This window comes from Myzus persicae, unplaced genomic scaffold, assembly GCF_001856785.1.
Source record: "Myzus persicae strain clone G006 unplaced genomic scaffold, MPER_G0061.0, whole genome shotgun sequence".
Lineage (NCBI taxonomy): Eukaryota > Metazoa > Arthropoda > Insecta > Hemiptera > Aphididae > Myzus > Myzus persicae.
This window is the reverse complement of record NW_019102834.1, coordinates 39,915-64,678: the sequence shown is the minus strand read 5'-3', so window position 1 is coordinate 64,678 and position 24,764 is coordinate 39,915. Positions and strand designations below refer to the sequence as shown.

The 24,764-nt window shown below is 28.3% G+C and overlaps 2 protein-coding genes across 2 annotated transcripts; one reads left to right on the top strand and one right to left on the bottom strand.

Moving 5' to 3' along the window:
• Positions 1-7,650: 7,650 nt before the first annotated feature.
• On the top strand, positions 7,651-9,006 carry LOC111033211. The gene is made up of 2 exons (XM_022313852.1): positions 7,651-7,684; positions 7,739-9,006. Exons 1-2 carry the CDS (start codon positions 7,651-7,653, stop codon positions 9,004-9,006), a joined length of 1,302 nt encoding a protein of 433 aa, XP_022169544.1.
• Positions 9,007-17,886: 8,880 nt separating this feature from the next.
• Positions 17,887-21,658, bottom strand: LOC111033216 (ubiquitin-conjugating enzyme E2 W-like). Its single transcript, XM_022313858.1, has 6 exons — positions 21,178-21,658; positions 21,007-21,098; positions 20,211-20,313; positions 19,992-20,147; positions 18,369-18,444; positions 17,887-18,268 (listed from the first exon to the last, which is right to left on the bottom strand). The coding sequence occupies exons 1-6, from the start codon at positions 21,196-21,198 to the stop codon at positions 18,255-18,257; spliced, it is 462 nt and encodes a 153-aa protein (XP_022169550.1). The 5' UTR covers positions 21,199-21,658; the 3' UTR covers positions 17,887-18,254.
• Between the last annotated feature and the right edge of the window lie 3,106 nt (positions 21,659-24,764).

The window sequence follows — 24,764 nt, the reverse complement described above, 5'->3', positions numbered from 1 at the left end:
GCGTAACATTTCTTCGCGCGACCGAACCCGGAAAATCGTGAGAACTGAGAATCGTAATAACAATAATGTTCATAACGTTTATTATAAAGCGGGTAGAACTGCGGATGTATTGGACCCTGATGGTGTGACACCGAAAGGGAACAGTGGTTTTGAGATGGGTACTGGGTTTTGAAAAATTGAGAATGAAATTATAATTTCGTATATGCCATAACGTCAACGATGAAGCGATTATCTATTTACCGACATTGTAGATAAAAACCATCGGGTAATGTTGAAAACTTTATAATTTATTAACATTGACGGAATGCCGATTCTATGTTAGGATTGTAAATAACAACTACATTTCATTGACATTGACCGTCCATAGGTGTTTAGGCAATGTTACGTAATTATATAGTTACATAGATACTTACATGTCTTTATTAGTATATCTCTATTAGTTCAGTAGTGTTGTGGTTATTAGGCTATCTGCCATCTGTATTGTGCACAGCGAGAGCATTGTCGATAAAGACACATGATATAATATATATTTTATCATATCATAAATTGAGAATAATAATAATATTATTGTTATAAGTGAATAAAATGTACGTTGTACAATTTGTAGAAATATTTTGTGAAAAAATATCAATTAAAAAAAATTAAAACAAGTATTTATAAACCAAGAGGCATACAGTTTATTACATGAATCAATGAAGGAGGGTCCAAGATACAAAAATAATTGTCTGGATATTATCACCGCCCTGATAATATGCTCTTTGTATGATAGTCATAATGTCGATAGTCGATAGTTCCTCAAACCCCTCCGAAGAGCCAATAATAGACTCCACACTCTCGAAGTCTCGTCACACTCTAGCACATACCCAAGGCATCTGCACTGCCTTGTCGCTTTAATATGTTTTCATTCCATTTTCTTCGTTTTCTTGTAACATGTTTGTTTTCTAAAAATGATTTTTAAACTTTCAAACCTTATACAATTACGCACACATACTACGAAGTATAATATGTACATAATGTATGCGTACCTACCTATATCATAAGTTATTACAATTTTAAATATCACCCGAATTTGATTACGAATTCCAACGTCTAAGATATGTAATATTAAATTATTATTTATTATGTTGTGCTTTATATTCCTGACACGGCGAGAAATCGTCCAAACGCGTTTGTAAAATAATATTCCGTATAGGTAGGTATGGAAATCGTTCGCGAATCGCGTGATATTGACCTATATTGATATTATTTATTATTAAACTATATAATATGTAAGCACAACATGTTGGACGGCAGTATAATACCAATTTACACGTATGTTTTGCATATTATATTTATTAAATTTAAATAAAATATAATAATTGAGTACAATTTTTAGTAAAATGTATGTAATAATATGGAGAACGTCTATAACCCTTAATATTTTACTGAGCATTAAGTTTCGAGTGGGAAACGCATTTAAGCATGTGATTGTATGAACACCATTTTTGCACACGGATGGTAAAATATAAATTTAGCTATATCACTTTACATTATTTGTTTTGATAGGTAACTTAACTGAGTAGTTTTTTATTCATTTTAAAAAGTAATTTTTAGGTTTATGATATTAAAATACAAAAATGTATGACGAATGACGATACCTACCTATTGTTTAGTGGTTTATTCATTTATGTATACAGAGGTGAACTGCGGAAGTATATCGGCCCAGGTAAATTCAAATTAAAAAATAATTATTAGTAAAACTATTAGGTAAATTCATTATTTCGATTAGAATTTAAATTGATGCGAAGGCAAATATTTTTTTAGGAAATTCTTTATTTGAATTTGGAACTATTGACCAAAATACAACAGGTTAGTAATTTAAATTTAATGCACCTATATATGTTTATGGTATGGACTTTCCACCCTTTCCTAGCACTTAGGTATCTGAATTTATTCTAAAACTTTGTTTCAAATTGGGATTTATTACATTAAATTTGAATATTTAGAGTTTTTCATAAATGGGGATTATTACACAACAATATTACATTAGTCAATAACCAAAAAGGATATATTATGACAGTCGATAGGTGATAGCTAACACGATAATATATAATACATACTGTTATAGTTATCAAAATAATTATTTTAAATTTTCATAACTTGACGACGAATATTTTTTATTATTAGTATTATTATTAAAAAGGCATAACTATACAGTCTATACACTAATGTTAGTACAATAGGTACATTTTTATAACAGTTTAAAATAACGGGAAATTAGTAATTACAGAGTGGAAAGGTACTCAGTAGTAGGTACCTTCCGATATTTTTCTTTTTAAATTGATAATTAATAGTAATAAGTTAGTGGATATAAATTTATTTAAACGTCTTATACCTAATGATGTGCCGATGATAATCTACTACCTATATAATATTATGTGCAATGCCAATTTCCATAAAAATAAAAATAACTATTTGTGTTATATATTTTCCCAGTTTTGTGCATTGTATGGTATTAAACTCTGTTTACGCTAATAGTTATCGGTACTTTATACGCATATTAAAGTTGCGAAAATTGAATTCATTGCAAAATTCAAATTCAATAGCCACGTGTATGTTTGCGCTATATATGATATTACTGTATATTATGATGACATAATAAAAATATATTCGATTGACTAGCGAATTTCCTCAATTTCTCGAGTTGTGGAAAAACCCATTTGGTTGAAACGAACGATATTTTCCTCGTAAGTCGTGCGATAGTTATACGAATACAAACAATGATATATTAAACATATATTGCGCCACCCAATAACTTTACATGTGAGTGTGTTTATAATAATACGTACACATTGCACATTCTATATCATATTGTGTGGAGATATTCAACAATACTGCACAGAAGAACGCACATATTCTGTTTTCTTTTTGTTATTTCTCTCAGTTCCAAATGTGTTGTGTTTTTTTTATTTATTTGTTTTTCTGCGCCAGTTTGGCAGACGTGTGGACGTGTGTCGCGGCAGTATAATATTATATTACGATTTTCGAGTTTGGAAGAGCTTAGGGCAGAGACGCGCACGAACCATGATACACAACTATCGTACGTGAACTGCAAAAAAAGTAAACAAATAAAAACGAACGTGTATTCCTATATAGGTAGGTACAGATCAAAACGTCGCCGATCTGTGCGTCATGCACGTCACGCGCACAAACATTGGTAGATACCTAGATTTCACCTTAATCTACAATCCCTTAGATAGGAAATATTTTATCAGAAAAAACCGATAAATACGTAAATTGTTTTGAATTACAAAATGTACTATTTCTTCAATAATGCAATGTATATAAGTAATACAAAATATTTAATTATTGTTTGAAATATGAAATATAAATTACTATTGTCAAAGTCAACGGTGATATATTTGTGATTTTTCCTTGCAACATTAAAATATTGAGAACATTAATTCTTCAAGTATGAACAGAAACACACGTCACACATAGTGGTAATCGGTAGAAACCAATAAACCTGCAGCCCATCTCGCGAAAATGATTTAACTATGTTCATAGTAGTTCATTATATTATACCTAACAACTAATCACCTAGCAAAACTTTAATGGATTTGTTTAAAACACTTTAAACTTGAATACTTAACAAATGCACAAGTAGAGGGGGTTGTGGGGCTGAGCCCCACAAAAGATCTGGAGACTTTACATCACACGGCACATTAGAATACATGAAAAATTCTTATCTCTACATCAAAATCTTCAGCCCTCTCAAATCTCATAACACTTAATTTACTAATATTGAAAGTTTCACCGTGAAACATATCGCACTCAGCATAGACCATTTTACATTCGTGGATATATAGTGAGAATAATTTTCACATTACAAGAAATTAAGGAACTCAACACAATTGCATATATAATTACGACGGATAGGCGTGTGTTGTGTGTAACGGCATGCGTGTATCCTATATAATATAATTTAAATGTATAAATGTATAATAAATACCTACAACAGCGATTTACTGTACAAGTGTTATAAGTTACATCGACATATTATATTTGTATAAAATATAAATATCATAAGTGTTATACACCTATTCTTGTTCGTGGTAATAGCGTTAAAATAATGGTCATGCTAATACAAAATAAAAAAGGTGGCCAAGTGGGTGGGTATCTACTGATCTGCTGTACAGTATAAGTGTCGAGTGGGTCACTGTAATGAATGTGTTAAATTTGAATTCATTTATATAAAATAATTGTAGATTACGAAAAACGAATATGAGCAGAGACAGAGTACAGGCAACAGACCTATATAAATTACTGTAAGTATATTTTATGATATTATTGCTATTAAAATATAGGTACCTAATTTATGTATTAGTTATACAGTTATACCTATATTGGCTACATTGAATACATTTTTGTCAAAAATATTGCATTTGAAAATACATCATTGTGTGTATAAAATATAATAATATAGTTTAATATAAACTATACATTATTGTATTTGCTCTAAAAGTTTCAAGTACCTGAGAACTGTATTTTAAAATTAGAACAAAATAATTAAAATCGTTATTCTTTGTTTGAATATCTAATTTCATCCAAATTGCAACTTAAAATTTATATTAAAAAGTTAGTTTTTATATATTTTTTTAGATTTTTCAGTATGAACTTCATATTACAATCTTTGTTTTAAATTTTCAATGATTAGCTATAAAAAATTAAAAATTGTATAATTTTTTAATGAAGTACTAAACAATTTGTTAAAGTTTGTGATTTTGACGAATTTTGTAAAAATTCCAACTTTAAACGCTTATAAAAAAATATTGTATATGTATTTTCGATATTTGTTAGTTTGGAAATTAACAAGTTCTGAGGAACATGGCATTACATATTCAAACTGTTTTACCAATCAAAAAAATAAAGAGAAAACAAAAATTGAATACTGCAGTGTCTATAAACTGTCTCAAAAAGAATCAAAATATTTTGAAAATATTATATTGCATGAAAAATGTTCATATAATCATATTTGGTAAAAATTCAAAGTATCAATGATTATTTAACAGTATACAAAAACGAAATCGATTTTGTGGAAAACTGATACAATGAAAAATTAGGTAATATTATAGGGATTACAGGGAATTTTAAATTTTAAATTATGACCTTTAAAATTTACCAACTAAATTCAATTTTCTACCAGAAATCAGCCCTTAAGTTGAAAATCAAAGCATTTTTTTCACTTTATTTTCACTCATTTGCACAGACTCAAAAAAAATCATTATTGTATAACAATACACACAATGGCCCGCTCAAATAAATATAAAATGATTTTCGGGATGGTTCGTTTTTCTGAATTGTATTCAAATGTTATTATTTTATTAGTTTATAACACTTAAGTAATCCGGTTTTGATTTCCCACCTCCCTTCCTACAAATTATTTCAGATAATATAATATTTCTAATAACTATATAAAATCTGTAATAACTAATAAGTAATGACCGTTTTGCACTTATTAAATAACAAAGAATATTACTATTATGGGTATTGGGCGAAGACCACCTCTCTCATGAGTTTGGTTGTTTACTGGCATAGTAGACAAACAGTAAGTAATAATAATTTAATATTATCATCTGCTTTATAATTTAAAACTTAATATTTCAGATAAAGAAAAATATCGAGTGTTTTAGTATTAGATCATATATCACTAAAAATAAATATTCATAGAATTGGATCATAAAAAATGTTGCCGTAAGTAGTAGGTATAGATTAATTAAATGATTTGAATAATGCATATAAAAATAGATTTTATTACTCAGAAAATTATTGCAATGCATTAATAAATGTCATCATAATGTTTTTCTATTTAAAAATTTGCCATCATAAAAAAAAATTTTGTTACAATTATATCTTAAAAATCACTACCCTACCTTTTTATTCATAAATTAATAATTATAAATATATATATATATATATGTGTGTTTTTAATAAAACAATTTAAGGTGATAGAATTGAAAGATAAGTATGTTAAAAAAAAAATTAGCGCATCAACTTTAATTGATTTTTCCAAGTGCTTTCAGCTGACAAGTTTTTTTGCAGGTGTCTACATAAATCAGTAAAAGAAACTATAAGATTCAATTCGCAACTATTGTTACTCGTTATGGTATTTTATACAGGTACAAAAATGTACAATTAAGTCAATAGTGAGAATTAGTAGGTAGGTAGTAAAAACAATGTAAAAAAATGTGATTAGTTTGAACTTGAACCATCTATTTGAGAAACGACGTAAGTCACAACATTTTACAAATTGACATATTGAGTGGAATGTGTTTCAAATGATAGACAATCATTTGGGAACATTGGCAAAAAAATATATATAATTTTACCACTGTAAATAGTCAGTATGAAAGAGAAATAACTATGTATCACTGGTAGCGTAAAAATAGTTTTTTCTTTTTCTTTCAGAATTACCTTTTATGGACTTACGTCGTATCTCAAATAGATGGTTCACTTATGCTTAATTGTTCGTTATTAGTTGAGTCTTGAATTAACATATTAACACTTAAAGATTATTATGAGTTCCTCACTCTAAATTAAATCTTCTTGTAATTTTTACGATCTATGTTCTTGGTCCAAACGTCAAGAATTTATGATGTTTTACGATTGCGATAATTGATGTTTTTGGTGTCACATAATATTATTATCTTGTCAGGATTAAAGTATAATTTGCCAGTAAAAAATAAAAATTACAATGATCTCATATTATGCTACTGCCTACTTGGTATGCCTTACGTATTAATAATAAATCCTACAGTTTTACAATTCTGCCTGAGTGCGGATCACCACATTTCTAACGACCTCGGTAAGACGGAATAAGAATTATATTAAAAATATTCCTCCGAAAATTGGCGCGAAAAATGAAACAAAATTATTGGTAAGTACATACGATAGAGGTCAACCAGTAGGTAAAGATACAACAAAGGCGTGAATATTATTTTCATTGTAAGTACAGACAGACGCCTATATCAATGTTGTATATTATAATAATTAATAGTCAAAAACATGTCTCCTGAATTTCGTAGGTCGATACATACAAAACTGCCTTGATGATTCTGTGAATATTTTGTATATTATGGTAATACCAGGCGCCATCTATCAACGTTTTTCTAGCTTATTATTTTGTTCGAGATTATGAGATTTACAAAAAGAGCACGTCGTACTCGCCTTACACACGTAGCTAGGCACTATAGTCCGCGTCACGAAATGTGGCGGGTGGCCGCCGCAGTACCCCGAACCTCACCCACCGCGTAGACAGTGGTTCTCATTCTATTGTTGCGATTCGGTACGGCGGCGGCGCAGCACGAATATTAACGGCGCTATTGTTCATTTTCAAACATTAGACATCCCTATAGACCACATTCCTTCTTTATATGTTTTAAAACCTGTTAGAGACCCTATAGAGGGACAGATGGTTATTATGGATGGTGGGACATGTATGGTATGTTTAATTGTATTCGTATCTGCTTGTGGCATGTTTTCTTTGCATTATAGTATATTCACTGTTGCTTTGCACACGTCGGTTTGCTGTCGTAGTAATACGTTACAAATATATTTGTTTTTTTAAAAACCTAGTGTTTTGTATATTTATTATTTTTATTTAACATTAAAATGTCATTTAAAGATAAAGATCTACATAGCCAAAGTAAAAAAATAGTTTATAGTGTATATTTATTTTTTAAAAAACTATCGGAATCAGAAGAAATTGACGCCAAATTTTTTATAAAAACGCAAGACATTACTGCCGAGGCTTGCGGAGTATCGAAACGCTCCATTCAACGTATTTGCTCCGAAGTGAAGAAAAATGATCAATTACCTGAGACGGGCCCTTCTTTTTCATCTCCACGTAAATCATACAAGCGGGCAAAATATGTCTCAGAGTTGGATGATTTCAACAGTGATGTTGTTAGGAGGACAGTTCATGAATTTTACGACAGAAGTGAGTATCCTACATCAGAATTAATACTTAATGCCGTCAAGAGCAAAATTAATTACTCGGGAAGTTTAAGTTCAATTCAAAGACTCCTTAGGAATTTAAAATTTTCTTATAAAAAATGTAGCGATGGTCGTAAATTTTTGATGGAGCGTAACGATATTGTTGCGCTTAGATGTAAATTTTTGAGACAAATTTGTACAATCCGCCAAAATAAAGATACACGACCAATTGTATATCTTGATGAAACCTGGGTCAATCAAAATCATTCGCGGACCATTGCATGGCAACATGATAGTATGGTGGGTCCGAAAATCCCTATTGGAAAAGGTGGACGCCTTATTGTTGTTCATGCAGGATGTGCCAAATATGGGTTCATTCAGAATTCAAAATTAGTTTTCCGCAGTAATACTGGCAATTCTACGGATTACCACAGCCAAATGAATTCTGAAGTATTCAAATCTTGGTTCACCCAAATGCTGAACAGCCTTGAAGAACCGTCCGTGATAGTTATGGATAATGCATCTTATCATTCAACCCTCATCGATAACTTTCCCAAAAGTAATACGCGAAAAGCAGATGTGCAGGCTTGGTTGACCAAAAAAAATGTCGATTTTTCACCATTAGAAAATTTAGCTGAACTTAGACAGAAAGTTAAAGCGTTAATACCATTTGAAAAAAAATATGAATTGGATGTATTGGCATTGGAAATGGGCCACGAAGTTATTCGACTTCCACCGTACCATTGCCAATACAATCCAATTGAGCTGATATGGGCCCAGGTAAAAAATCAAGTGGCGACAAAAAATAAAACATGCAAAATGGTCGATATAGAAAAGTTGACTCACGAAGCATTGGATTCGGTAACTCAACATGATTGGGAGAAGTGCGTGAGACATGCAGAGACATTGCAAGATGAAGACAACGAAAAAGAAATTATGAGAGACAGTATGTTGGAGCCAATCATATTGACTTTGTTACCTGATGACAGCGATTGGGGGGAGTCCAGTGACGAAGAAGGAAATTCGGAATAAAATTCGCAATAACATTTTATAATTATATTTTTACTTGTGTATTTATTTTTTTATTCTGCTATCATAATGTATGTGTTATGTTTGTTTTGTTTTTATTATCAATTTATAAAAAATATAATAAGATAACTGATGAAACCTTCATTCAAATTGTATTGGAATATATTTTTTATAGTAAATAATCAATGGTAAAATACGTTGATACGTAGTGTTGTGATTATAATTTACGATACGTATTATCACTTAAATACAATTTGGAGGTAAAATAGTAAGTTCATTTTAAGGTTAATATAGAGGCGTATTTGAAAAAGCGCGGTAAATTATATTGTTGTTTGATAACCACTTAAGCAAATAGTCCGCTTGGATCGCAGCGGGCACCCGCCACATTTCGTGACGCGGACTATAGTCAAATTTTCGCTGAACTGCAGTTTCAACAGTGTAATAGTGTGCTGTTAGTTTTGTTATTAGAGTGCTGAAAAAATGTATCTATTGTCAAACTTTTAGGTAACAACATTATCTGTATTCCCTCGTTTTTTACGATGTTTTTTAATTTTTAATTATATTATTAACATTATCAAATATTAATAATTCACATAAACGTCATATAGCTCACTTAAAAATTTAAATATCGTAAAAACGATCGAGAGAACATAGATAATGTTCTTACCTAAAAGTTTGATATTAGGTCTATTAACTTTAATATCAAAACTATCAGCACACTATTTGAACTAGTGAACGAAAATTTTGCTATGTCGTAAGTTTGTAAGAAAGAGACAACAAACGCATGTGTAACATCCTCTTCGAATAATAACACACATATATATATATATAGCCGTGCGCAGACTTCAATTTCCGGTCTAGCCTAACCAACAATTAATGCCCCAATACTTGGACAGTGCCCCGCCTATATATATTTTTTTAAACACATTAATTTATATTATAATTGTAAATTAAAAACTTAGTAAATAAAATCAAGTTGTAGGTGCACTCAACATTAATGAGCTAATTTCTTGACATATATTTTTAAAATTTAATGATATAAATACAATATTATGTATAAAAAGAAGAAAATACAATACCTATTTTCATAACCACTTCGTTGACTTGACATTTTTAAACAAACATTTATGAAATGCCCAATATTGTGAAGAATAAAATAAATGATAGATTATAACAATATCTCATAGGTATTATAATTTAACGGCACTATAATATAAATAATACCAAACAGTTAACACTGCAATAACATAGTAAACACCTAACAGTCACAAAATACTGACCAGACGGCAAACAAGTGACAAACTGAAAACTATAAATATTAAATAGTGAATCTTCAATCGTCAATGGATTAGATTATTGCAGAGCCAATAATATATCTTTTATTTGAAGGCAACTTATCGTAATTAAACGTATGGATTTTTCCACGAGCCTTCTGGTGCAAATCGTCATATCTTAATATTAAATAAACGCAATGTTTATAAAAATAAAACGATATATTATGTATAACCAACCTATTATTATAATGTCCATAGTCATAGACCAGAGCACAAAATATTACTTTACACAACGTTTTTGTTAAATGAATAAATCAATAAAATCGATTTAGTGGTACACAAATATTTTTAATTTTATTTCACTATTACGACAAATAAAATCATCAAATTGTCATGATCTCCTCGAACATAATATTGTTATAATTAAATATTTATATATACCTACATAAATTTGAAACTATATCATGCCCCTTAAAAGATTCCTGTCGATCCCCAGTGCGCACGCCTAATATAATATATGGATTGGTGTGGCGCGGTCGTACTCGCATCTGTGGAAACGCTCTGAGTGTACGTACCGGCTGGTGTTGCTAGTTCCCGGATGGGTGACCACCCGGGATTTGTATCAACATATCCTTGCCACACATACACATACACGTGTTACAACTCAACCAACACAAAAAAAAACGTATTAAAAATATATAAAAGACAGACTTACAGTAATACAGTCGTACGTACAAGTTGATTATAAAATAAAATACCTATAGTCTTAGCTGAAAGAGTGTCGATCCTATACTTCAATTTTGAGTTTACAATAGTTTTTAATTTAAAGTAAAACATCGTGAGTTTATTTTGGATTTTTTGAGAATTTAGTGAGAATTAACATCATGTTCAAATATTACACGGCCAGTAGGATAAACCAGCTAACACGCATAATTATTTTATAGTGGTGACTGGTGAGCGTTTATATATTATTACATTATCTCCGTTAATCCCTAATTGTTTGTTTTATTCTTCTCAAAACCCGTAAGCCGTATAGTATTTTATCATTTTATATTTTACGTAACAATTTATAATAATAAAATAATAAAAGACTATAAATAATTTGAATAACAATACACAAAAGGACAAACGCCAAAAGTAATATAAAATGTACCTAATCTAACTACTAGTTTTAGCCTTGGTCAGTTAGTTATAGCCTTTGGGCATACATAAAAATAAATTATGTAATATGCAGATAATAAACACTAATAAATCAACACCTACCCATTAACATAGATACAGCAAATACATAAAGTATAGTCATAGGTCACATTTTTTTATATTTTATTCAATTTTTATACATTTGTTGTATTTAAATTTTAAATTGATTAGGTGTTTATTTGTTTATTGTGACATAAGCACTAGATGTAGGTATATTATTTAATAATTTATTTATATTACCCGAAGAATGGTTCAAGGTTGAAACTAGAGGTTAGATTAAATGTATAATACTTTTAGCGTAATAGCGTTTGTGTATTTTTATTTGAATTACCTATTTGGCTATTTATGCTCAAATTTATAATTTTCTAATAGGTATCTAATGCCTGTATAACGATGATAAGTATAACTTTAATTAATGGTTACAACTAAAGACAAGATTTATATGCATTTTAAATTTTAAAATATTCATGCAAACCAAAAAAAGTCAAAATATGCAAGAAAAAGATGCAAAACATGAAAAATAAAATTTCATTTTTATAACATTTTTTATTTGCTTTTAATTTTTCAGTGATAATTATTTATTAGTTTTATTAAAATTTTCATAAACAAAAAGTAAGATGTATAATATAACAAATATGTAATACAATAATGTAATTTGTTAAATTGTAACTTAATTTTTAATCATTAATACATTGTAAAAAATATTTTATTGAAATTAAATAGTAGATACATTGGTGATAAACTGATATAAATAGGAAAAAAGTGTGAACAATTTAATGTAGTATGTTAATTGGAGAAACAATAACCTTACCTATTTTTAGCGTCCGAATATTTTTTGAGATGTAAAACATTTGATATTAATATTATATAAACGTACCTAATGCACAATACAATTTTGATATTTCAATCGCAAGTAATGATTTGTAGACACTCATTGACTGCATGTATATGATGTTGAAAATAGCAACATGCGTTTTATGCAAATTCCGGTCTTTACTCATTATTGTAAAATTGATACATTTATCGCTTTGCTTAGAATCTAAAAGGATACCTAACAAAAGACATTGAAATTTTAATTTGGTATTATATTATAATACAAAGTGGATAATGTAAATACAAAGATGTTAAGTAAAACATTAAATAAATAGCAATTTTCTAATATCAATTAAATGTTAGGATTAAAAAATATTGTTGAAACCCCCATAGAAAAAATTTGAAAATACGTCACTGGTAATTCATAAGCTGTTGGAGGTGGTACATGCGCCTTTATCGAAGTATAAGCACTTATTTTTTCTGTAAATATGGTATACTTTAATCAATATATTCATATTTATCAATTATATAAATTAATAAAATAAACATAAGGTGTAAATTTCAAGTACCTGCAGTTATTCGTATTTGAATTAAAACAAAATAAGAAAATCGCTATACGAGAAATGGAGTGAATAGGTATCTAATGTTGTAAGAATTTTAACTTCAAACGTTCATACAAATTTAATTTGACTTTCCAGTACAATTTTTTATTGATGAAGGTGGACAATCTTATAAGGAATCTGGTATTACATTTCACAATCTTAGATATAAAAATATTTTTATGAATTTTTAACTCAAAATAATTTGCAAATTTTCGTGATTTGTACAAATTGGTTCAATAGTTCCATCATTTAATCAAATGTTGAAATGTGCATTATAAGCTGTTTTTGGCATTAATGGTTAAAGTTTGCTCTACTCATGCGTAAGCCCATACTTCATGTGGACACTTAGCTTCTTCGCTTATATAATATACATATCTACCAAATAATTGGAAAATATATCTGTGTCATTTTTTCTGTCGGATGTAATGATAGCCATCAGTTGACGTATACCGAAATAGTTATTCACTAACGTATTAGTTATTTAATAAACATTATGGTTTTGTACAAAATAAAATTTTATTGAAAAAGTATACAATCATAAAGATTCTGCTTTAATAAGTTAAAAGTGTTTTATAACTTACAAACGGGCACAGCTTATATTATGCCTTTTTAGCATAGATTACGGGGTGAAGTTTACAAAAAAGGTCATTTGGGCTCAGTTTACGTACACTCTAAAATTCCTTGGATATTCTTAACCCCGGTAAGACATTTTAGGAGGTATAGGTATCCTAGGAAAATCATACCTTCGGGGGGTATGATTACCAGGGGTATGATTCGCCTGTTACTCCGCTACGATAAAAATAATACAATTTTACAAATTCGTGGCTTGCCCCGAATTTCCATTCAGTTAGACTACTTAATGTACATAGTGATACTTGTATAGTGTATAATATATTATATTATTGTTAGGTATCTATTATGCCTGTTGTTGAAGGTAGGCGTCTACGTTAAACTGAATCATAAAGCGAAATAATTTACAAATGTTTTAATTTTCCCACTCTAATCTACAGCTATGGTCGAAAAATCTTCTATTCGATTCGGTTCTAGCTAATATTTAGGCACCTAAGTACACGTAGGTAATGTATAATAATATGTTACCACTGAGGATTAGTCATGGGTGTGTATGGCGTTTATTTGATTTTTTGTTTTTTTTTAATCTTTTGTTCGATAATTTTTCTACCATAAAGTCTTCTTTAAGCTGTCATAACCGTGAAGTTTTTGTTTTGAATTTATTTGCATTTGTCAACGTTTATCATTTTTGGGTTAATTTTTACATTTTCAGGTTTTATATTTTAAACGCTTTTCTTGAAATGTCATAAAAATTACAGTCACTATTCATACACAGTTCATTGTGGCTAAAATCCGATTATAAAAATGTATATTTAACCTCAATGGTTCAGTCCTAAGTTTCAATATTGTTATACATTTATATCTACCTATTCTAAACTGTCAACAAAAATACATGTCAAAATTTGAAATTTTTAGTGCCCTATATTTTTCTATGTATACCTACTTACCTACTTATTCACTTTAGATTTAGCTTAGATTTTTAAGACACTAAATAATATTTCATGTAAAATATTGTAAGCAATATTATTGTGTAGTCAATATTCAGCAAATTCAAAAAAATTGTCTTAAAGAATTGTTCTGTTTTTTCAATATTGTGGTTTGGAGTTAAATGACAGTAATAAAGAGCTCGAGAAAGAAGCTATCTAAAATTCTAAAATGTACAATATATTATGTAAAATCAAAGTTATTGAGACCAACTTTCTTATTATTTAACACCATGGGTGTTATATATTAAGTAGTTGATAATAATAATAGATCTGTGAGGCATTTCAGCTATAAAAATTAGAAATATTCGTAATTCTGATGTTACACTGTTAACTACATTGATATTGAAACATAGTATAGGGTTTTAAATCAAAATGAATTGATTTTATGTTTTTTATATTGTTTTCACAATATTTATTTAATTGTTTTGTTTTTTTAAATTTGTTTTTTAGCACCTTCTTTTTCTATTTAAAATATCCATTTTACATATTTTAGATTTGAATTTCGAATTTTAATTACAAGAAACCCACGAAATTCCATATTCATTGTTATGCGAGGCTATGAATAACAGGCCCACTTTTAAATTATAAAAAATTAACTGAAATCATTATTTTCCGTAAATATCTAAATTTTTCCAAATTTGAACTTAAAAACTATTAAAATCTATTGAAAAACAAATACTTATGAGAAACCTTAGTGTAATATTTCTATTCTAAGCAATTTTGAACTAAAAAATAATTTCACATTTTTATGATTTTTATGAATTATGACAAAATTTTAAATATAGAAAAAAGTCATACCAGATATTTTTGTTTGATTTAGAAAAAATTGTGGAGAATCTCGTTATACATTTTCAAATCTTACTTATAAAAAGAAATAATTTTATGAATAATATCCAATTAAATAAATCTAATACAATATTAAATAATACCCAAATATTGAACTAAAAAATGTAAACGTTATAAACATTTATCTAATGACTAACAACTAACAAGGTTTTTGTTTCGAAGCCGACGCTATTCCAGGCGCTGTCGACGAGCCGTATTTATTCAACAGCCGTCGGCCATCAGCCACCAACCACAGCATGTGTTCCTGTTACTATATTCTTATTTTTAGCGGAATAATACCGCTTAAAACGCATTGTAGCAACAGAGCCAAACCGTTCCCCGGCCTTCTATTTGTTCTTTTTGAAAATCACTATCTGAGAGTAATAGAACATCTAGCCTTTGGGATACTTAAATAAGTATAAGACATTATGTCGATCGTCGATATCTCGATCAAAAAAATGTAAAAATATACACCTAACGATCTAAAAAGTTGTCGAGCAAAAAAAAAAACAGATTATAGGTACGTTTATATAATATTAATATCAAATGTTTTACATCTCAAAAAATATTCGGACGCTAAAAATAGGTAAGGTTATTGTTTCTCCAATTAACATACTACATTAAATTGTTCACACTTTTTTCCTATTTATATCAGTTTATCACCAATGTATCTACTATATTTTAATTTTAATAAAATATTTTTTACAATGTATCAATGATTAAAAATTAAGTTACAATTTAACAAATTACATTATTGTATTACATATTTGTTATATTATACATCTTACTTTTTGTTTATGAAAATTTTAATAAAACTAATAAATAATTATCACTGCAAAATTAAAATAAAATATAATAAAAATGAAATTTTATTTTTCATGTTTTGCATCTTTTTCTTGCATATTTTGATTTTTTTTTTGGTGCATGTTTGCATGAATATTTTAAAATTTAAAATGCATATAAATCAGATAATTTATGATGAGTGTTTTTCTTTTTATTTGTGTCTGTGTACACGATAAGTAGTCAAAATAATGCATTGATTGTCATCTTCAGTATCTTTAAAGGTGGGAAAGGGATTCTAGTTGGTACATTCAAGAGGTCTACATTTAAAATTCCCAAAAATTTTTAAAAGCGCAGGGAAGAACAATCAAAAAATTAAGAAAAACAGAAATTTTTATTATTTTTAATACGTAAAAATTACATAGTAGGTATATTACGTCCATACAATGATAGATATCTTATTTGTGTGTATAAATGTATTGCCTATCTATAAAATTAATGTAAATTAATTAAAAATCTACAGTAATTGATTTTTATATTAATAATATTTTTTAATAAAAAGCTAGGTGTCACTTAAATATATCTTGTTCATACGCAGGGAGATAAAGAGAGTATCTCATGAGAGAAGGCAACTTTATTAGAATGTTATATATCATATTATATGTATTATAAGAGTATCAGTAGAGCTATTATATTTCCTTGAGTCTCAACTATTTTGGCATTTAAATGACTAGTTTTTATAGAATTTTTAATTTGGAGTATGAATTATTGATACACATTTTATTACAAATGCAAGGTCAAATCTCAACTCTCAAGCAGCAGCCAAATAATATACCTTCACTAAAGTTTACATAATATACTTTACAACCACAGATTAAATAAACTATAAAGAATGTACAATAGTATGTATATTTAATCTATGCTACATCGTACCATTTAGAATATAAAATGCAATCTAAAATCATATAAATTTTAAATACATCAACATATTACAGTTATCAGCAAAGCGACAGAAAATTAACATTACATACTAAATATAAAATATAATTCTAGTTCTAGTTCCTACAAACAAAATAATATTTTACAATTTTTTCCACACTTGACACAAATTTGAAAATTTTTTTATCCTTCTAAATGGGCTTTGGGTAAATGTTAAATACAGATTACATTTATTTTACTTTCAATAATTTACAGAAGGTTTTGGATTTATTAACTGGTTCTTTTCAGTCCGGTCTTAGTCTTTAGTAATAATTGGTAAATGTATTATTTTTAGAACAAAAGATTTGTGTAGTTGGTGTATAGTTGTAAGTACTGTCCATGTGTCCACGTGTCCTATGTTAATATACTATAAATATTTTGTATGAATGTTTAATTTTTATTTATGTATTTCATTCAACAGATATGTAATAAAATATCTTTAACAATAAATTAAATCAAAAAACCCAAGTAAGTTAGTTAAATACTTAAAAGTTTTATTTTGTTTAATGAATGCCTGCTCAATGAATTTGGTTGACAATTGTATACTTATTTTAGCTTTGATCTACAATTTAATATTTTAATGTAAGTTTCAATAAATGGTTTTCAAAATAAACTTGATATAATTTATTGTTTTTTAGCACATTTTAATAACAGCATGGGTTTAGGTTACTTTTTAAGATAACCTAGTATTACTTTGCACCAGTGTAAAAACTGTTTATTTCTTTTACAATAAATATATATGTAAAAAATCTTTAAATATTAATAATTATTCTTAAACTAATTCGTTATGGTTTTGTAAACTTTTGTTGTAGTAGATAATCTGAAATGATACTGTCTATCTTTGGACATTGGGTGAATAGAATTTGTTAGATCAATTATCATAGTTATTGAATTTAATATAACATGATAATAAATTTATTTAGTATAGGGATTCCTATGTTTAGTTGGTGACCTTCCCAGTTGAGAAACACTGTTGTATCCTAGTCAACTTGAAAATTGTTTACATAATGTTATATTAATTAGCATGCATAGTAATCAAAAGGTAATAATTATATTTAGGGATTTATGGTTAACAAATCTACACTTAAAAAGATCTGAGCACAATTCTATGTGACTTAATTCTTAAAGAATAAGTTAAAGTGAGTAACTGCAATAAAATTATGGTCCCAATTTTCACTAAATGAGACTATACTGTGAAAATATATATAATTATATTCAGTACTTCACACTCCATCATCTAAAAAGAAAAAACAAATTAAACTATAATCAAATACAAAATCATCATAAACAATTTTAATGGTCATGCTTCATTTAAGTATGGGACTCTATTCGCTTACCATGATAAAACCACATTGTTTCTTTTGGACTTCTTTTGCCAAGTTGTACGTATAAATGATCAGCTACAGGTTTTTTCTGTTAAACATAATACAATTTTACAATTAATACATATTTCATCTAGTTGGTACTTTAAAAAGGTCATTTTTCTCTAAGCTCAATTTTTTTCCAAGGGTACGAAAGAACTTGATATTTAGTCATAAATCAAAGTTTTATTTTTATAATAATTTACGTAAGGGCACATTTTGAAGTTTAGCCAGGCCCCAATATTTGGTTGTTACTGCACTATGTGTAGTGTATACTCACAATTATAGTCTGTCGAGTGTCAAACTGTCTACAGTTAACTACACTCAACAAAACAATATTTTACTATTATAGAGGTAACAATGTAATAAATATAAATAATATCCAGAATGAAGGATTTAAATGTTTGAAAACAAAATTATAATAGAATCTGATACAATTTTGAGGACAAGACCTTGTGAGAAATCTTCCGGCAGTCATCGCCGCTCACAAAGTCACAAGTCACAATCATAAACATAATAGTATGTCTAAAGAATATACTCACAATAGGTAATAATATTGTTGTTATCAATACAATAATAACACGTAGTGTTATGAAATAAAAGACAAAGATTTATGACTTTGAATATTGTAAGTTGCAATAATTCATTAACATAAGATAACCCAAAATATTGCAATTTAATATATAACAAAATACTAAACAATAACAATGGAGGACGGGGTAGTCCCTACCACTCGACCAGGATCATCAAGTTTGGAGTAAATTCTAAAAATTTTTCTTATTTTGTGTGATCTAAATGTATGAAACCCATTAATTACTGTTTGGTTCTCACTTTAATTAATCCATAATTCACAACTAGCTAGTCATCATTTTAAAAATAACATGCTCAAATACATTTAGGTAACCTCTAGTAATATTATTATACATAAACTGATAAATAAAGAATACATTCTGATACTTTTCAAGTACATATTATAAAAATAAAGTGAACAAGTGGGTACTGCTCTGCTATACATTTAGTTGTATAGTGGGTCACTGTACGTCTGCACGACTGTACTAGATGTCATAAAATCGAATTCAATTAAAGTTATTATAATTTATAAGTATCAAGCATCCGAGAATAATATTTTTATGTTACAACAAAATATCTAAAATTGTTATTAATTGATTAAATATCTGACTACGTCAAAATTTGAACTTAAATGTCGGAGAGAAATCGTATTTATGGATATTTCATATTTTTTGGTTACCGTATGAACCGTATGAGAAAATAGTCCAAATAAATAGGTCATATAAAAATGAGATGAAAGTTTAAAGTTTCTATGGTTATTAGTAGAGACTGGATTTGTGTGGGCTTAACATTTTAAAAATAAAATGTTTTCATGCTTAATAGTTTATAATTTCATCAAAATAATCTTTTATATGCATAAATATTCTTTTTTGGAAAAATATGATTTTTCATAAAAATGTATTACATAAATTCTGAAAAAAACAAATAAATGTAACAGTTTATAAAAATACTATCTATATTATGTCACTATTTAAAATTAGTTAAACTTTGCAGAATATCTTAATATTTATGAAATGTTTGTGAAATCACCTTTTCTTTGCAGCTGCTTAACATAGACATAATTGAAAGACAGACAGACTGAGCAGTTAATGCTGGTGACCAATCAGTATTAAGAATAGATAAACATATATGCCCATTACTGTACACATGTGGATGAACTGGAATGTTTTGGCCTATAAATGTAACCTTGAAAAAAAAATATGTAAATGTATTAAGTATTATAATATATTGTAAATTATATACTATTACTTCGGGCGATTCAAAAGGATAATTGGTATCAAATTTGAACTGTAGCTGGAACTGTTCTCCGTCATACAAAGTACCTTCAACACCTTTCATGTTTACAATCCAACTAAAAAGTAAAATTAAATATGAGATAACAATACAATATTTTTGATATTCTATGTACAAATTATTAAATTAATGTACATGAATATTTTTTTCAGTCAAACTGTCAAGCTAATTGAATTTGAAAAAAGCATACTCGCACTAAGTTGTTTTACTTATGAAAATGTCAATACTCAATTAATGATAGTAACATAATAAGAAAATCCAAGTTTTAATTTTTTAAATAATTAAAATTAAAAGTTTCTTCTATAAAACTTTTTATTTGGTAAAATAACTTTAATTTGTTGGAATATAATATATTTATCATGTCCGGCACTAATCTGCATATTGATAAGATAAAGGTATTAACCCTTATAATATTATATTATGAACTTTACTAAATAATTTGGATAATTTAAATGTTTAGAATTGTAGAGTATTTCTGTTACAGAACAAGTAATAAATATATTAATATTACATATTATCTAAATCTGCATAATAGCCATATGATCTACACAAAATTGTAAATTATAATTTGATAAAGAGTATTACAATTAGAATCAATTAATTTTAAAAATAAAATAATTACCTACCTAAGCATCTATGAAAACTGGTAACTTTATTAATATTCTCGCAGAACACAGATTACATAAATGTAATATACATTACCAAATAAATATTGATTTAACACATAAGCAATGATTATTTTTTTACTAACATTTTGAGATTTTCTTCAGCTTGATCAGCATTTACAAACATTCCTTGAGGAGGTTCTTTCACGAATAATTTCAATTCCCTTAGAAGTCTTTTCTATGTAAAAACGAAAATTGATAACATTTATTTTATACAATAAAGATGTAATTTTAACAATGTATATGGATATACATACTTCATATAGAGTTCTATCCATCTCACGACGATTTCCGATACCAAAATAGTTAATTAATTTTATGTTTTAGTACTAATAATAAATTATTGTATTGATTTATCAACAAAAATTTAGGAATTAATATAGAACAGAAATGTCATAATGGTAATTTAAGTATTAAAACCCCTAGCTATTAGCCATGATAAAATTGATGAAATAGAATGTTATGTATTTGGTTTGCTCAACCGCAACTGGTGTTCCTTTTCATACAGCGTAATTGAATCAACACCAAAACGTCATAATATCTAAGATCGTCAGTCAAACAATAATAATAATGACCAAAGTCGAGATCCTTCACAATACATTATAATATACTAAGGTTATTTAACAAGAACAACAGCGTAATACACGTATATTTATCCGAGTTAGGAAAAATTAGCCCGTCACTCCGTCACTACTTCACAAGATCGATAAGAGAGGAAGAGCCTGTTATCGACTATCATTGCTAAATAAAATGTTATCAACTACTCTGTAGCTAGCGCTACAACAGGCCTGTCGCCACTATGTGGCTTTCCCGGGCTTGACCGAATCGATCGCTTGTGGCCACAGATATAGAATCTAATATTTAAATTCTCATGTAGTTATGTCCTATTTGATATAATATATTTTTCTATGAGCTATGAAGTATGTTTTTATGTATGTTTAATAATTGTTGTGGTCTGTAGTCATTACGATTTATGATTATTGGATTACTCATTCGTTATCAATTCTGCATAATGTAAACATAGCCGTCTTCACAAATGGCTGCTCCAGACACACGTTTAATAACATCTAGTATATGGTCGTCCGCTATCTAGTATGTTTATATATCTGTGATTGTGGTCTAGAACGCGTTGTCTTCTCTTATCACTTGAGCAGTTAAGCCCACTGCTGAGCGTATTGCCATAGACTTTGCCCTTTGCAGCCACTCGAGAGGAGAGTATTAAATAGTATTTGCCAATAATTACTATAAGTCTATAAACACAATGCTAGAAACACACTAACACACTAGTGTCTGATTTATAAGTTTTTGACTTAAAAAACTGTTGTTGATAGTTCTTGAGAGAACTCAAAAACTCAAAAGATATAATCGTCCCGTATTTGTATGAAATGTCTCGGTGTCCCGACAAAAGGTCCAAAGTAACACCTTTGTCCAGTATTTTGAATCCATCCTGTATGAACCTACCTTATTTAAAAAAAAAATTAATTAAAAAATGTGATGTTTTCTTATCATTTAGTTTTTTAAAATGTATGATAATTGACAAATGATAATAATATCTAAATCTGCTGTTCACAACCTGTGGTACGCGGACAACTCGTGGGTGGTACACAGAGGCATTTTTTGATTAAAAAAACAAGATTTTAATAAAAATAGTAGCTAAATATAATATGACCTGCAAAGGACCGTCATTGCATTACCGTCTATAAATCGACTGAGCCATAACGAAAATACCGCAGAGCAATTTAGATAATGATAGTCTATATATTCCTATAATATATAATAATATTTAGCATTATGTTACTGGTTGTGCATTAGAATGCTTAGGTATGTAGTTCTGTAGCTTAAATAAATAAAATAAATTATAAAAAAGGCTTTATAAATGTAATATATATATATATATATATGTATATATAGAACTGTCATTCTATTGGATGATAAGAAAAAAAAAAAGGTTTTAAAGTGGTTGTGTGGAAAAATTTTCAAAGTGTGTAAGTGGCAGGTACTCGGATACAAAAAGGTTGGGAACCCCTGATCTAAATCACAAATCCTTATTATTTATTTTAAAATGATATGAAAAAGAAATGTTACATCTAGGTAAAATGTAATTTTAGTAGTAATTTTAGTTACCAATTGTTTACTAAGAATTTATATAAGAAAAATCACATAATATTTAGTTTTGTAGCATGATAATTATTAACATAGGTCTCAATATCTAATATTTTAATATTTTTTTAGGTGCGAAAAACTTAATACCTATTTAAAAATTAAATATTAACTTTTATATGGTCGGCTTAAAACTTTTGAATGACATCCGTCACATCCGTCCATCAATACTAAAATGCATATAAATTGCAAGTACATAAAGGATTGAAGTAAAATGTTCCGTATTTAAGGGGCCTCGCTATACCATATATTTAAGGAGCAACATTTAGGCAATTTCCAATCTTTTCGTCGCCGCCCGGGATCTATGTGTTAGTCGTAAGTGAATATTAGTGTGCGTGTGGTTCAATGCGGGTACCGCTTCCTTCCGCACCATCAACGCACGCACTCGCACTCACATGTCAATACGTATATTATCATCACAAAAAATTGTTTTTTTTTTCACTCTAACATACGATTCTAATTCTAACAATGCGTCTCAATGGTTACCTTGATTTGCATTCTGACAGAATATTCTTTTTTTTCACAACATGTACAAGGGATCCACCGAGGCACATTTTTAAAATTGGACTTGGTTAGTTAAATATTTAAGCTTGAAGATTTGCAGTATTTTATTTTTTACAATATTTATTGTAATTAAAATTAAAAAACTTAAAAATATAGCTAGGTCATTCCCTCGTACATATTGTGGAGAATCTAAAAATTTTTACAGAATAAAAATCGTGATAATTGTCGACACGTATCGTTGGAATTAGAAACAGTAGTTTTTGACAAAAAAAAATATGTGGTGACGAGGCCCCTTAAAAGAAATCTCGGATCCCTGCAAGAGTTACAATCTGACGAAATAGGTCAGTAGCCGTGGCCATTTCGCCGAGAGGACAATTCGCCATAGCCGTTTCGGCGTATGGACATTATGCAAGAAATAGATGATTGTTTTTTTTATTAATATCCATTTTAATACAAACTTTATAGTAGAACATAACTTACCTATAATTCATATTTTAAATTAATTATAGTGTGTTCCCACAGTTGTCGACTTCCAAGTGTCGAAGGTAATACGAAGATTTATGACTTTGAATATTACAAGTTATTATAATTGATTAAAATGGGATAACAAAAAATATTGCAAATTTAATATACAACAAAATTTTAAACAATAACAATGAAGGGGTGGCAGTCCCTACCACACGACCTGAATCCGCAAGTTTGGAGTAAATTCTAAAATTTTTTCTAATTTTTTGTAATCCAAATGCATGAAAAGCATTAATTACTGTTCGGTTCTTACATTAATTCATTTATCATTTACAACTACCTAGTAAACATTTTTAAAAATAACATGTTCTAATAGGTACATTTAGGGAACCTCTCGTAATATTATTATACCTACACTGATAATAAAGAATGCATTCCGATACTAATTAGTAATTATCAAATACATATTATAAAAAATAACAAGTAAGGAAACACAAGAAATAAATTACACAAATAGTCAGTAACTGACAACTGTTCAGAATAATAAGCATATAATAATACCCATATTTGGCATTTAAACAAACCAGTGTTCAAAAATATTTAATAATATTAAACTACCAAGAAATACAGACATCAATTTATAGGTTTTTGCTATTACGTTTAGACAATTTGACAACCTCCGGAACTTCGGTATTGGTTGATAATCTATTTTGTA